Raw genomic sequence first — 13,552 nt, 5'->3', positions numbered from 1 at the left:
GAAATTGTACACGCCCCATATTGTTTAAAAAGTTATGCACTGTGTCTCATATTATTGTAAAAATCAATCCCTGGCCAAGATAATGCGAGACATTGTGGCAATCTCTCAGGGTCGCTCCTGGCTAAAATGGGGCCCTAAGCAGAATTTGATTTTGAGGCCCCCCATTTATAAAAGGCTTTTACAGTTTTGTATGTTTGTGAAACATGTCATGCTTTTTATAGTCAAACTTAAATTTAACTTTATGCATGCTTTGTACTAAAACAAATTTGACATAATTAAAACAAATTGCATTCTTTCTGAACACATTTCCTGCTGGGATTTGTACCCAGTATGACCACTTACAGCAGTGGTCCCCAACCACCGGGCCACGGCCCGGTGCCGGTCCGTGGATCGATTGGTACAGGGCCGCACAAGAATTAAAAAAATAAAATAAAAATGTATTTATTTTTTATTAAATCAACATAAAAAACACAAGACACACTTACAATTAGTGCACCAACCCAAAAAACCTCCCTCCCCCATTTACACTCATTCACAGTTATTCGCACAAAAGGGTTGTTTCTTTCTGTTATTAATATTTCTGGTTCCTACATTATATATCAATATAGTCTGCAGGGATACAGTCCGTAAGCACGCATGATTGTATTTTTTTATGACAAAAATAAATAAATATAATAATTGATATCTTACATGAGCTTATTTGGATGCAGGCCATGTTGCATTTTATTTTTGTAAAAAAAATAAAAATGGACTTGGGACACCCTTGCCATCCCCCAATCAAACTACTCAGGAATTTGTGATTATTCCACCTTGGCGCCATTTTCTGTGTTTGAATTTAAGAATAAACGCAACGAAAACTTTCCAAAAGCTGCTTCCTCCTCTGAAAGCGCCACTCTCTCAAAGACTATACTTGGCTTTATTTACCACCTCCTGACAGGCCCGGCCTCCTATCCTCTGCCTCCTTTCCTATCTGTGCTGTGGTGACAGCAAATCCAAGCGTCGCCTGCCGACAGCTGTGACAGTATGGTTACGCAACAACACCCAGCTCTTCCTGGCAGGACCTGTAAGCCCCCGGTGCCGGTGGGTGGGCAGAAGGGCGCTTCAGGCTTCATCGCCACCGCATGACTCAAACCTCCCCTAATAAGCGTGAAGGTGAACGCCAGTGCGACTCGCGAGTCTCTCACAGGAAGCATATTGAGAAGCTCGCAAGATGATATGCTTTGCAATGTTGTCATGGTGCCATCATAACATGACATAACCGATGACCTCCAGGACGCTGAGAAATATCAGCTAACATGCTATCCTGGTGTTGTTGACATCTGCTAACATGCTATGCTGGTGTTGTTGACGTCTGTTTACATGCTAGTATTTAGTCATGTACCGTCACCATTTATACCTCTATATTATTTTTTTTGTCCCGTATAATTGCCATTCACCTGCTGAACGTATACAATATCAGTCAAAAGTTTGGAGACACTTTCTCATTCAACAGCATGAACAGGTGTTTCATAAATTTAACAACTGTTGTATGTAAATTACATTTGTGGCGCCCAATATGGGTTGTACTCAAAATTCTTTGTAGGGCATGCTAGCATAAATGTAATTCAAATATTCTCAAAGTTTTACAATCGTTAAAGAAATGCTTCATAATTTATGGATAATTAGTTGCCTGCTTGTACACCTGCAAACACATTTTGCCCATGTTTTTCAACCAGTTTTGCTCAAATGTCAGGCATATTTTTTCTTATTTTCCCCTCATATGAAGGATGAGGTATAATTTGTAGTCTTTTCCTTGCAGTAATACACTTACTTTGTTGTGGCTGATAAAAGCCTATTTTGCACCTTTTTGTGCTATGTTGGTAGTAGGCTTTTTCCTCATTACTTTTTCTTCAGAAAATATCCATTTTATTATTATAATTACATAGGCGCCATGACTGCTACCAACTTTGAATTAATGCTATGTTTGCGGCGCTTCCTTGTTAGTTTTTCGACGTGTAAAAATGCCTCTCCACCCGCAAGAATTGTGGAAAGCTTTTTAAATTGCTTTTTCCAAAACCGAAAAAAGACAAGAAGGAAGTGAAGGTTACCTGTCAACACTGGAAAGCCACAAACTACAGTGTCTTGTGCGAGGTAAACGCACGACACAACGTCTGCGTTTTGTTCAGGAGAGAACAAACAGAAGCTAATACAAATAATAACAGAATAAATTAATACATTCAAGATATGGTTTGACAAATACAGCCTATCTTTGAATCTCTGTAAAACTAAAATAATGCAGTTCTGTAACAGCAGAAGAGAAAGTCAAATACAAATAGACGGAGTAGACAATGAAAGAGTAATATAAACCACATTTTGGGTGTAATAATAGATTACAAAATGAACTGGATACATCATAGAAAACTAAACAACAAAGTAGCAAAAAATATGTCCAAAAAAATAAATCTAAATATGTTCTGGACCAAAATTCACTTCATACTCTCTATTGCTCGCCAGTGTTACCATATCTGAGTTATTGCGCAGAAATATGGGGGTATAAGTACAAAAGTACACTTATTCACTTAAAAAGAAAGATCAGTTAGCATAATACATAATGAGTAAGGGTGTAACGGTACGTGTATTTTTATTGAACCGTTTCGGAAAAGTTAATCTGAGGCTGAGTTGACTTGAAACTGTTTAATGTTGCACTGTTTATATGTAGAAGAACAGTTTTGTCATTTTATTTAATCTGAGCAACAACTTGAGGCAGTTTAATGTTGATTAATGTGGATGCCGACTTAAACAAGTTGAAAAACTTATTCCATTTAGTGGTCAATTGTACGGAATATGTACTGTACTGTGCAATCTACTAATAAAAGTCTCAATCAATCAATCAATCAATCAAAAAAAGCACTTTATATGTAGAAAGGTTTTGTTAAGAAACCATTCTGAGCCTTATCTTATTTAGTTTTTATTTGATATATGTTGACCACATTAACCCTGGCAATGGACCCTGTGTGTGTATATGTATGTTATTGTTATGCTTAGCATTCATGACTGCCTGCTGTTGCACTGATCAGCCTAGTGGTGGCTCACATCCATCACACACAGAGCTATTTCTATTTTTGGGCAGAATTATTATAGTGTTCCCAATGTTAAAAGGATAAAGCCATTGTTTACAAATTTGGTAAATAAATAACCAAAAAATGTATATTTTGTTGTTTTCTTACTGTACCGAAAATGAACCGAACCGTGACTTCTAAACCGAGGTACGTACCGAACCAAAATTTTTGTGTACCGTTACACCCTTAATGAGTGATACATACAATGATTACAAATACATTGGAGGTAACCACCACAATTGACATACCGTACTTCTTTGGTCTTACTGTGTATTTTTTTTTACATTTATTGCGCTTTCGGTTGCGTGTTAGAGGTCAATAAACACTGCAGAAACGCGGTTCTACACAAGTTTACTCAGCACTTAGATATGATATGTTAATGACACTTAAGATACTAAGAAATGCAGTAATTAATTAAATACAATTCATTTGCCATCATGGAGGTGTTTATAATTAGTTAATGGGAGTGGCTTCACACTGTGTATGGAAACATGATTCGCAGCTAGCTCCTTATCAGCAAAAGGGGCATTTGTGATTAGCATTAATAGGCAATGGAAAATCATATATACGTTTCCACGGTTTACCGGTGGCTGATAGGTCAGCACATCCCTACTAAAAATGATTACATCTAATCTCTAAACAATTAACACCTAAGTGTCGACTCTAAATCCCAGGTTTAACATCAATATAAAATAACCGCTATTGATGCTGGCCTTGTCATTGTGTATACATGTGAGTGATATCATTACCTGATGTGGATGAGTGAGTCACTGGAGTAACATCACACCAGCAGACATCTTACCGAGGTGAGTGCTTCCCAGGCTGTAACCCAAGTGGGGAGTGTGGCGCTCTTGTCACCGAGGTGATGAATCAGTAGATGCGGCGCTCGCGGCTGCCATCAGATTGTCTCACACGGCTTGTGAGGGAGATGGCTTGAGGCTGATGTCGTGCAATGGCCTACGGGGGCACATATTCAGACCACATTCAAGGCTATTTAGATGTTTATGTTTTTAAAAACTAGAGACATTCAGAGCCTTAACGTTTAAAATGATTAGCAACTTATACAACCAAACCCTTGTGATATTAAACAACAGAATGGGGTCTGGCTCTAGAACAAATATACACACACAAAAACTCCATCTTAAAAGTCAGATCTACTATCATAAAAAGGTTTCCTTCCTGATCTTCTATAGTCTGCCTACCTGTTTGACATAGTACAAGTAGGACCACGTCCAGTATCAAGTTTTTACACGTCAAGTCTTGAACTTTTAACACTCAAATCCAGATTAGGTTTTGTGACCGTGACCTGTCTAAGTTTAGAATCTTGTCCTCTAAGCTCAAAATATGTCAACAGCATCTCTTGAGACAAAATCTTGAGTCCAAATTTGAAGGTGCAGTTTACATGGGGCTACAAATTACATTTTCTTAAACCCAAACATATAAGCACTCCAGCAACGGCTAGCATGTTACCAACAATAGCGACTTAAGAAGATAGATTTAACAAATGTCTACATTATAAAAATATACAGATAAAATGATTGGCGTTCATAGCGTGTTTATTAGTCGAGTGAAGCTGACATGGTTGGACGAGGAAGAGGTCAGGTTTTTAATGATTGCTGCTCGTTTGGCACACAAGCACCATTTAGGCTGCTGCCGATTCGTTAAGTATCAAGTCTTCAGTCCGAGTCGAGTTGCGGGTGTTACGTTTCTCCCTCGGGGGAATCCCAGAAAGCCCCAGAGGGGGATGTGAGCAAAAACAGTCTTTATTCTTAAGTATGCAAAAGCATCAAAAAGAGAAAGAACCAGGAAAATACTCCACACTGTATATGCAAGATAGGTGAAACCAAACACAATGCCACTGGAAGGAGGCAGCCAGTGGCACGAAAAAATACAAAGCAAAGAAAGAAAAAAACAACTAAAGGAGGTCTTCGGGGGAAGACAGAATGACAGTACCAAAATACAAACTAAACTACAAAAAATAACTAAGCAAGCGAATACTTAGAGGGCATTCTTAAGATACTGACTGTGGAAAAACTCCAAACAGTGTCCATACTCCAAGCAATGCAAAACAATGATCCCACACCAGCATACAAGTGAGACTGTTTTAAATAGTGCCCAGTTGATGATCAGCAACAGCTGAAACACATAATCACTAATCACCCCCAGGTGAAACAGACAGCACTAAGCAGCAGGGTTGAAGCTTTTGCAGGAAACGCAAACAAAACAGGACAAGTAAAAAAAATAAGAGCGCCAGACAGGAAGTGTACAGAAACAAAGGAAAAAACACCCAAAAGCTAATCAAAGATACCGTAATAGTTAATAACAGCAGGTCTTCAAAACTCCAAGTCAATCTAGCTCGCATGCCAAATCTTGTGTTAGTAACACCTAAGTCTTTGTCTTGAATCTCAATGTCCAAATCAATTCTTCACCCTTTGCAGCAAAATGCCTTTGAAGGGTCATGTTCAAACTGAAGCATTTTTCAGGTCTTTCAAAGTTGAGTTCAAGTCGAGTAGCAGGCCTTCGAAGCATAAGATTGGATACAGTCTTGAGTCTCGGAACCTTGAGTCCATATTTAGTATCAGCTTTCTTCAGTCCTTGTTGATCCACAAGTCTCTTTGGCTCAAGTTTAAATCGAGTCAAATTGAAGCTCAAATCAAGGACACGCCTGGAGCCCCTGAATCGCAAGTCCATGTTTAGTATTAAGTAAAGACTGAGTCCAGATGTAGCCTCGAGGGTCCCAATTCCAGGTTAAGTGATAAATCTTGGAAGACTGAGTGACAATTTAAAGTATCAAGTCTTAGTCCAAGTCAGGTCTTAGTCTTTATGGCTGGAGTCAAAGGTAAGTCTTAAGCCCTTGAATCTCAGGTCTAAATTAAAAGTATCAAGTCCTTGAAGCTTATATCCAAGTCGATTATCGGGTCCTCAAAGCTGTATCCAAAAGAAGTGTGGAGCCTCTGAATCTTGAGTCTAAGTTGAGTATCAAGTCATTAGTCTTGGTTGACTAATGTGCCTCTGAGGATCAAGTTCAAACTGAGTCAGAATTGATTTGTCTTTGAAGACTGAGACACAAAATAGTATCAAGTCTTTGTCCAAGTCAGGTCTTAAGTCTGTGGCTCAACTCAAAGTTAAGCCCCTAATTTTCAGGTCCAAGTTAAAGTATCAAGCTTAGGTCAAGTCAATTATCAAGTCCTCAAAGCTATATCCACACATCCTGAGCCTCTGAATCTTGAGTCCAAGTTTAGTATTAGGTCTTTACTCCTGTTTGACCAACGGGTCTCTGAGGATCAAGTTCAGATCGAGTCAGATGTCTTTGACGCTCGAGTCCAATTTGCAGTGTGTGTGGTGTTTGTGTATGAAAAAGTACTTCGATGTTTCCACATTAGTGATGTGTCACTCAGTGTACATCAAGACCCGATCCTTATTAAGATTCCAGTCTGAAGCCCTTGTGTGTATATAGACATATGTTTCCATCACCCTACATACCGCGTGTGTGATGCACAGCTGAGGTGGAAAATGTTGGTCCGAAGACACTTTGGGGGATTTCCAGGGCCAATTACTTTCTGCAGAGGAACTTCCAGTTCTCAAAGCACTCAGAGTCAGATGTCTGCGCACGCCGATTGTGGAGTGACAACACGCATCCGAAATAGCAACAGTGTGTCCATAAAGGCAGCGGCAGCCCGATTCATACCCTGACACCCACAAGGACACCACGAGAGAGAGCGAGAGAGGCCAGCTGGAGCATCGCCATCCTTCCGAACCTTAAGTCAGCCTGAACGTCCATCAGAGGAGACGACAAAAATGCCGGTGTGTACCATGATCGAAAAGTGTAACGGCGTGGTTGCGGGAGCAGAATTGTCCTGCAGTGTCCAGGAGGAGAACAAGGCTCAGAGGGAGAGCTACTGTGCCGACTGGAGGAGCGTCAGCCTCAAGACTCAACCTGAAGAAAGGTAAGCAATCTGGACTCTTTTCATGGATGATTTATATACTAAGAGTTGTTTGGGATTTCAGGAAGACAATGAACATGAGGGATTCCTCCCGTAAGGAGACACTATACCGCCAGTGGAAGGCCTCTCCTCTCACCCAGTCTTGCCCCTCTGGTGTCCTGCGGGTGGGCACTGTGGAGCGAGGGGTGAGGGAGCACCAGCTGCTTCCAAAGAGAAAGACCCTCCCCTTGCCCATCTTCACCCCGGTTGAGCTGGGAGTCCGGCTGGGCCGTGGCTACCCTCATGCCCCCGAGGACCTACGGCCTTTCGCCACCACGGACGGCGCGTGTCTCAGCAAGAGGAGCGTGGACGAGATCACCCGAGACCTACCTCCCGTCAAGCCCAGCCTCATGGAGTTTGTCAAGGTGCCCAACGCTCTGGGGCGCTCTATGTCGCAGGAGGCCCAGAGAGGGTGAAACATGCTCAAAAAAAAGAAAGGACGATGGTCGGATGCGGGAAAGGGATGACAAGGAGCAAAGAGAATGTGCATGCACTTGTGACATCCTAAACCTTCTCTTGTGTAGATTTATAGCACTGTCTTGGCCAGCACTGCATCACGGTGTCAACATGTGGTGGTCCGCCGAATGGTTGTGTGTACGTGTGTGTTGTCAGCTGTTGTCATCGCCCAGCTGATCCACACTGCATGGAAGTCAATGAAAGTGCGCCTGTGGACTACATTTTTGTGGTCGGTGCGATGTATAAGTGAGGGGGTATTGGGACTGTGTATTATGGATGGGAAGATAAAAGGCTACCGGACAGAGCCAGGCTTCAATGCAAGTGTACATTCAGTAGTTATGCAAGTGTGTGTGTGTCTGTACACTCAAACACTCAAGAGAACACTGAATATTTAGTACACTTAATTGGCACTTTACTGAGTGCCTGCTCCTGTTTCTGATAGAGAGATTTGTTAAGTGTAACTGGAATTGTTTTTTGTTTTTCCTAGAGTTGTATTTTATTTTTAATAATTAAAATCTGAGCTGCTATTAAATATTCTTGTGCTGTGTACTTTATTTCATTTTCATGTATCAAAAAAAGACAAAGAAAAAAATAAAGGTGGGATATTCCAAAGAAGGTAAATAAAGGACATAGGAGGCCAGGAAAAATAATAAAAAAGAAAACCGATAAAGGGCATAAACCATGCCAACTTAAACGGGAACTGCACTTTTTTGGATTTTTTTGAATCATTCACAATTCTTATGTGAGACGAGAACACGTGTTTTTATTTTTTTATGCATTCTAACTCGTAAATAAACACTAGCAAAAATCAGCTTAACAATGGAGGTAATTGCATTCGCTCTATTCCGCCTATAAAGGGCTCTAAAAAAACATCCATCAATGTCTTATGTACACACTGTAAGTATACATGTACATGTAATGTAGGCACATTCATAATATGTAATATTTACGCATTTTGGTCATTTTAAGCATACAGCGGCGTATTGATTTCCCAGACGCATCACAACATTCACTATTTCCTTCAACAACCACACTACTAATCATGGCAGTCTTCATGCGAGACAAAAAAAGACTACTTTGGTACAAATTGTGATCCAGAACCTTATATTTCTAAACCTGAATATACATAAGATGAACTAGAAGTTTTATAAGCTGTGTGGTAAGCAGATTAAGCTTTAGTGAAACACTATAGCATCATGTAGCACTATCGCTAAGTGCTAAACAAGATAAATAAAGTATGAACAAAATAAAACAATCACTTACTGTACAATGTCTGCTCTAATGGGACGGTCATATCTTCCCTTTTAGATGAAGAATTAATCATCATCCTAACAAAGAGCTGAAAAAACCCTGAAGGTTCCGCAAATGAGTGTTTTTTTCGTGTCGTTCTTGCCATCTCTGGGTCTAAATCGAATGTCAAAGTTGACAAATTTCTCAATTTATGGCCACAACCTTCCACTATCCAGGTGAGAGGCATTATTTATAATCTCTAATTAACTTTCACCAGCTCAGAGGCGATGCAGCAGCAGCCGCTGGCCGGCTCAATATGTTGATATAGCAGCATAAGCTGGTTTGTTCTCTGTAATCAATGCGCCGCTAAAAATAGTCTGCGTTAACGCTTATGATAACATTATCGCTAATACTTGATTAACATTCAGGTCACGAGATATAAATGGAGTGTTGTTGGTGGTTTTTGGATGTCAAGACACACCCGACTCATCGTGTAAATAAAAACTTCTCCCTATCGGCGTATTAAGGATACGGCAACAGCAGAAGTCAGACTGATTTGTAGGTGTGTAATTTGTTGTGAGTTTATGCACTGTGTTGGTTTTGTTCTTTGAACAAGGTGATGTTCATGCACGGTTCATTTTGTGCACCAGTATAAAAACATGGTAACACTTTAGTATGGGGAACATATTCACCATTAATTAGTTTCTTATAAACATGCAAATTAGTAACATATTGGCTCTTAACTAGTCATTATTAAGTACGATCGGTAGGTTGTGGTTCAAACCCCGGCCGAGTCATACCAAAGACTATAAAAATGGGACCCATTACCTCCCTGCTTGGCACTCAGCATCAAGGGTTGGAATTGGGGGTTAAATCACCAAAATGATTTCCGGGCGCGGCCACCGCTGCTGCCCACTGCTCCCCTCACCTCCCAGGGGGTGATCAAGGGTGATGGGTCAAATGCAGAGAAAAATTTCGCCACACCCAGTGTGTGTGACAATCATTGGCACTTTAACTTTAACTTATTAACGCCTTATTCAGCATGGCCTCATTGTAACCCTAACCCTCTAACCCTGGCCCTAACCCTCTAAACCTAACCCTAACCAAATAACTCTAAATTAAGTCTTTGTTACTTAGAATATGTTCCCCATACTAAAGTGTTACCAAAACATATAACTTTGTCTTGAATTTCAAAAAAAACATTTTATTTTTCACTAAAGAAGGGTTCGGTGAATGCGCATATGAAACTGGTGGGGTTCGGTACCTCCAACAAGGTTAAGAACCACTGTTTTAGAGGTTTTTATGGGCGGAATATTGTACTCCAAATAGCTGCATTGTTAGCCACATCATACTTGCCACATTTAACGACTTAGAATACAAAAAAAAGAAAAATGTGTTCTTGTCTTGCATAGGCAATGTGAATGATAGGCAAAATTCTAAAATAAAATAAAAAAATGAAGTTCCCCTTTAAGAGTGGCGGGAGAGAAGCTTGCTAGATAGCATTAAAGCGAAGCAAGCCTAATTCAAAGTGATGAAGATAATTCACTGAACTATAAACTCCATCCACACAAAGCTAGAGAGCAAAATAAATAAAATAAAAAAACAGCTTGATATATCGTTTACACACCTGGGACACTTCTGGCCTGAAGGACTTTGTAAATCCTTTTGGAGAAAAGATGTTTGGAAGCTGGATGATGGAAGCTTCTGGAAAGAGAAAGCTAAGTGGTTAAAACTGACATTTTCTCTCCTACTCTCACTACTTGTTGGGTTAATGACTTGTTATCAAATTATCGTTGTCATCATTGCATAAATTGTAAAATGTGTAATAATCCTAAAAAGTGCTAATTCATCACCTCTTGTGGACACTCTCGGCTAACTATGGAACCTTCTGGAAAATAGAAGTGCTAAGCTAAGTACCTGCAGTCTCTGTAGGACTCTCCTCGGTTTACTTGAATCGGGGGGTAGTATTACCTTCTTTGTGCATATACATGTTTACATTCTCATATTTGTGCCCAGTGTCTTACTAATATATTATTCTTATAAGCGATAACGTTACGTTTTAATTAAGCTAACTGTATGAAAGTAAGCTAACAGCCAGGGTCGTCGAAGTCGAGGTTTATGTGGGGATGTTGTACAAAAAGCCCCAGGTCTTTGAACATTTAATTCAAATATGTAAGTTATAAAAAAAGACGTCATAAATGTTAATATTAAATAAATATATCCTTTAAAATTCAATTATACGGTTGATTAAATCGAATTAAGAATGTCTAAGACTACCAACACTCCCCTACCAAAAATACGAAATGGTTCGTCCCACCCGGATAGTGGGAACACTTGAATCCACGCAGAAGTTACAATGTAATCAAAGCTCACCTTTAAGCTTTCGCAATTTCACACACAGCAGTGCAATGATGGTGCTGTGACAGCACTATCATTTTGGAACAAGGAGAGGAGATCGAGGAAAGGTAAAATTATAATAAATATATTTGTGGCAGCATAGAAGAAAGCTATATACCAGTTTAACTTTTCCATAACTGTGGTGCGTTCACAGACCATTGATTAAAGTTAGAAAAACAAAGGCGACACGAGGTTTTAGAGACAGGGGGAGGCTTAACCCTCAACAGAGGCACTACTGTATATTATCCATTCATCTATTGTCTACCGCTTGTCCCTTTCGTGGTCGAAATACTAACAATGTATTATTATGATTTGTATTATCTACTGATGTTAATCTTAATGTTAATCAGTGAATCCCACTTTACACTCTGAAGAAAACTGGGCTGATTTATAATCCTATAATAGGCACGACTGCATCATCACAGTCAAATTTAAAAACATATGAACCTGCAGTGCAGGTGTACCTAATGTTGTGTCCCTGCGGTCGTTCGCGGCTCAATGACAGGTTATATGGCTATTCAAATTCATATTATGGCCACTTCATATCGAATTTGTTGGCACTTTTTGGATAAAAAACACCTTTTCTTTAACAAAACCAAATGATTAAGGGTGGTTAAACCAGATATTTTAATCCCATCTTTAAAAAGACGAAAACCTAATTTATGTGTTTTAAAAGCTTGTTTCAACTGAATCCATGCAATGATGAGTCTTTTAGTGAATGTAAACATTGTGTGTGTGTGTGTATAGGGGGCAGCGACCTTGTGTTTGGCCCTTTAGGATTCTTGGCCCAGGGGGCCATTTGCACCCGCAGCTAATCTTTTAATGGCCCGCCGCACATTTTAAAAATAATATCACAAAAAAAATGTTAGATAGTGGAAAAAGCGCAAATAGTTGCAATGTAATGAGAAAATGTTGCAATATTAACACTAATAACTTTAAAACTGTCATTGCTTAAAAAAAATATAAATACATATAAAAAAATTGTACAAAAGATACAGAACAGAACTCCAATTATAGTGTTTATTGCAATAAAATTATTGACAATACACACTATAGTTGGAGTGCTGCCATTTACCTTTTGTACACATTTTTTAAAATATTTTTTGAGGATTCAGCACAAATAAATACTTCTGAGGGTTGAGTGTGGTTTTTTGGACTTCAAAAATAATACAACTGATAACTGATGGCAGATTGATCTGAAGTCAATCTTGAGGTTTAGGCGTAGAAAGTAAAAATAATATATATTTATATATGACTTTTTTTTAACACTTTTATAAGTAGGGGCCTTTTTGATCCCCGACACTTTTCATGTGAATCTTTTTTTTTCAAATGTCATTGCTCAAAAAATAATTATGACCCAAAAGCAAGTTTGTTAAGAATAATTGACCTATTTAAGGCTCTAATTACTTCACATCAAATATTACACTTTGACCATTTTGGGGGGGAAAATATTGCATATTTTGTGTTTTTCCTAGTCAAAAAGAGGGCTTTGACAAAAAGGGCATAACAAACTAAATTAAAACTGTGTCAATGGATAGATCTGAAGTTGATCTATAGATATTTAAGCGTTATATGACTTATTTTTTTACCACTTTAATGAAAGAGACCCTTTAACAATCACAAAAAATTTAGGGAAGTCTTAAGGGTTACAATACATATTATATTGGTTTTGAAAATGCAGAAATTGCCCCCGCATGCTTTTATTTTTATGTGTGCGGCCCTTAAAATTTGGACATCACTGGGATAGTATTACCTTATAGTTAAATTGATATGTTTAGCTTCTCGTGTTCATTACTCGCTATCCAATTACATATTCTTATAGGCGGTACAGTTACGTTGTATGAAAGTAAACTAACAGCTAAGGGAAGGGCTTATAAGTATGACATTTGTAGGTCTCTATTTCCACAGGTTACAAACAACTCCGAGTGAGATGCTTATGTTCATGACTTGCTAAACTTGGTTATATTGTCATATACGGTGGCTCTATAGTAACATTTGTATTTGTACTGTGGTATTTATATAAAACAGATGCTCTACAAGCAGTAACTTGGCATGATACATTAAGAACAAATAGAGTGGATTGTTGACCCCAGCAGATAAGAGGCGGTGTAATACAGAATGTGATATAAATCAGCAAGAAACGCTGAAACAAATATGGCGCCCACACATTGCTTGGATTGCCACAGACTGTGAAGGTGTCCTCCACCCACGAAAACATTCTGCTCTTTGTATCTCTTTTTTTTTGCACACACAATCAGTGTAGATTTATAATCCATAAGCGGCCATTATGAAAGGGCTGCTCGTCTTTTTCCCCCCTTGACAGGCAGCGTGATATTAATAGCTGGGTAAACATTGGCATGGCGCTGGAGACAGTGGGAGAGACAGCGG

The 13,552-nt window shown here is 39.1% G+C and overlaps 1 protein-coding gene and 1 long non-coding RNA gene across 5 annotated transcripts in view; one reads left to right on the top strand and one right to left on the bottom strand.

Moving 5' to 3' along the window:
• The window catches only part of LOC133651880 (uncharacterized), a 40,804-nt gene extending 29,527 nt beyond the window's left edge, over window positions 1–11,277 (bottom strand). For 2 of the 4 annotated variants that reach the window (XR_009826499.1, XR_009826501.1), the window contains exons 1-3: window positions 10,685–10,974; window positions 10,395–10,471; window positions 3,901–4,055 (exon numbers count right to left, since the gene is read on the bottom strand). This is a non-coding gene — a long non-coding RNA (uncharacterized LOC133651880). Of the gene's footprint in view, window positions 1–3,847; window positions 4,056–10,394; window positions 10,472–10,684; window positions 10,975–11,140 lie in introns of those variants that run through there. The other 2 variants (XR_009826502.1, XR_009826500.1) reach the window with 2 other exon arrangements.
• tcap (titin-cap (telethonin)) lies at window positions 6,776–8,067 on the top strand. The gene is made up of 2 exons (XM_062049411.1): window positions 6,776–7,045; window positions 7,107–8,067. Exons 1-2 carry the CDS (start codon window positions 6,897–6,899, stop codon window positions 7,495–7,497), a joined length of 540 nt encoding a protein of 179 aa, XP_061905395.1. The 5' UTR covers window positions 6,776–6,896; the 3' UTR covers window positions 7,498–8,067.
• Window positions 11,278–13,552: the final 2,275 nt, after the last annotated feature.

Source organism: Entelurus aequoreus, linkage group LG06 (assembly GCF_033978785.1).
Source record: "Entelurus aequoreus isolate RoL-2023_Sb linkage group LG06, RoL_Eaeq_v1.1, whole genome shotgun sequence".
In the NCBI taxonomy this organism is placed as follows: Eukaryota; Metazoa; Chordata; class Actinopteri; order Syngnathiformes; family Syngnathidae; genus Entelurus; species Entelurus aequoreus.
Note: the sequence above shows the minus strand (reverse complement) of the source record. Positions and strands in the feature narration are given on the sequence as shown.

Bases quoted from the DNA above. Each gene is read 5' to 3' on its own strand.
- tcap (XM_062049411.1), top strand. From the start codon at position 6,897: ATGCCGGTGTGTACCATGATCGAAAAGTGTAACGGCGTGGTTGCGGGA. The intron at 7,046-7,106 runs GTAAGCAATCTG...TTGGGATTTCAG, and splicing joins AAGACTCAACCTGAAGAAAG to GAAGACAATGAACATGAGGG.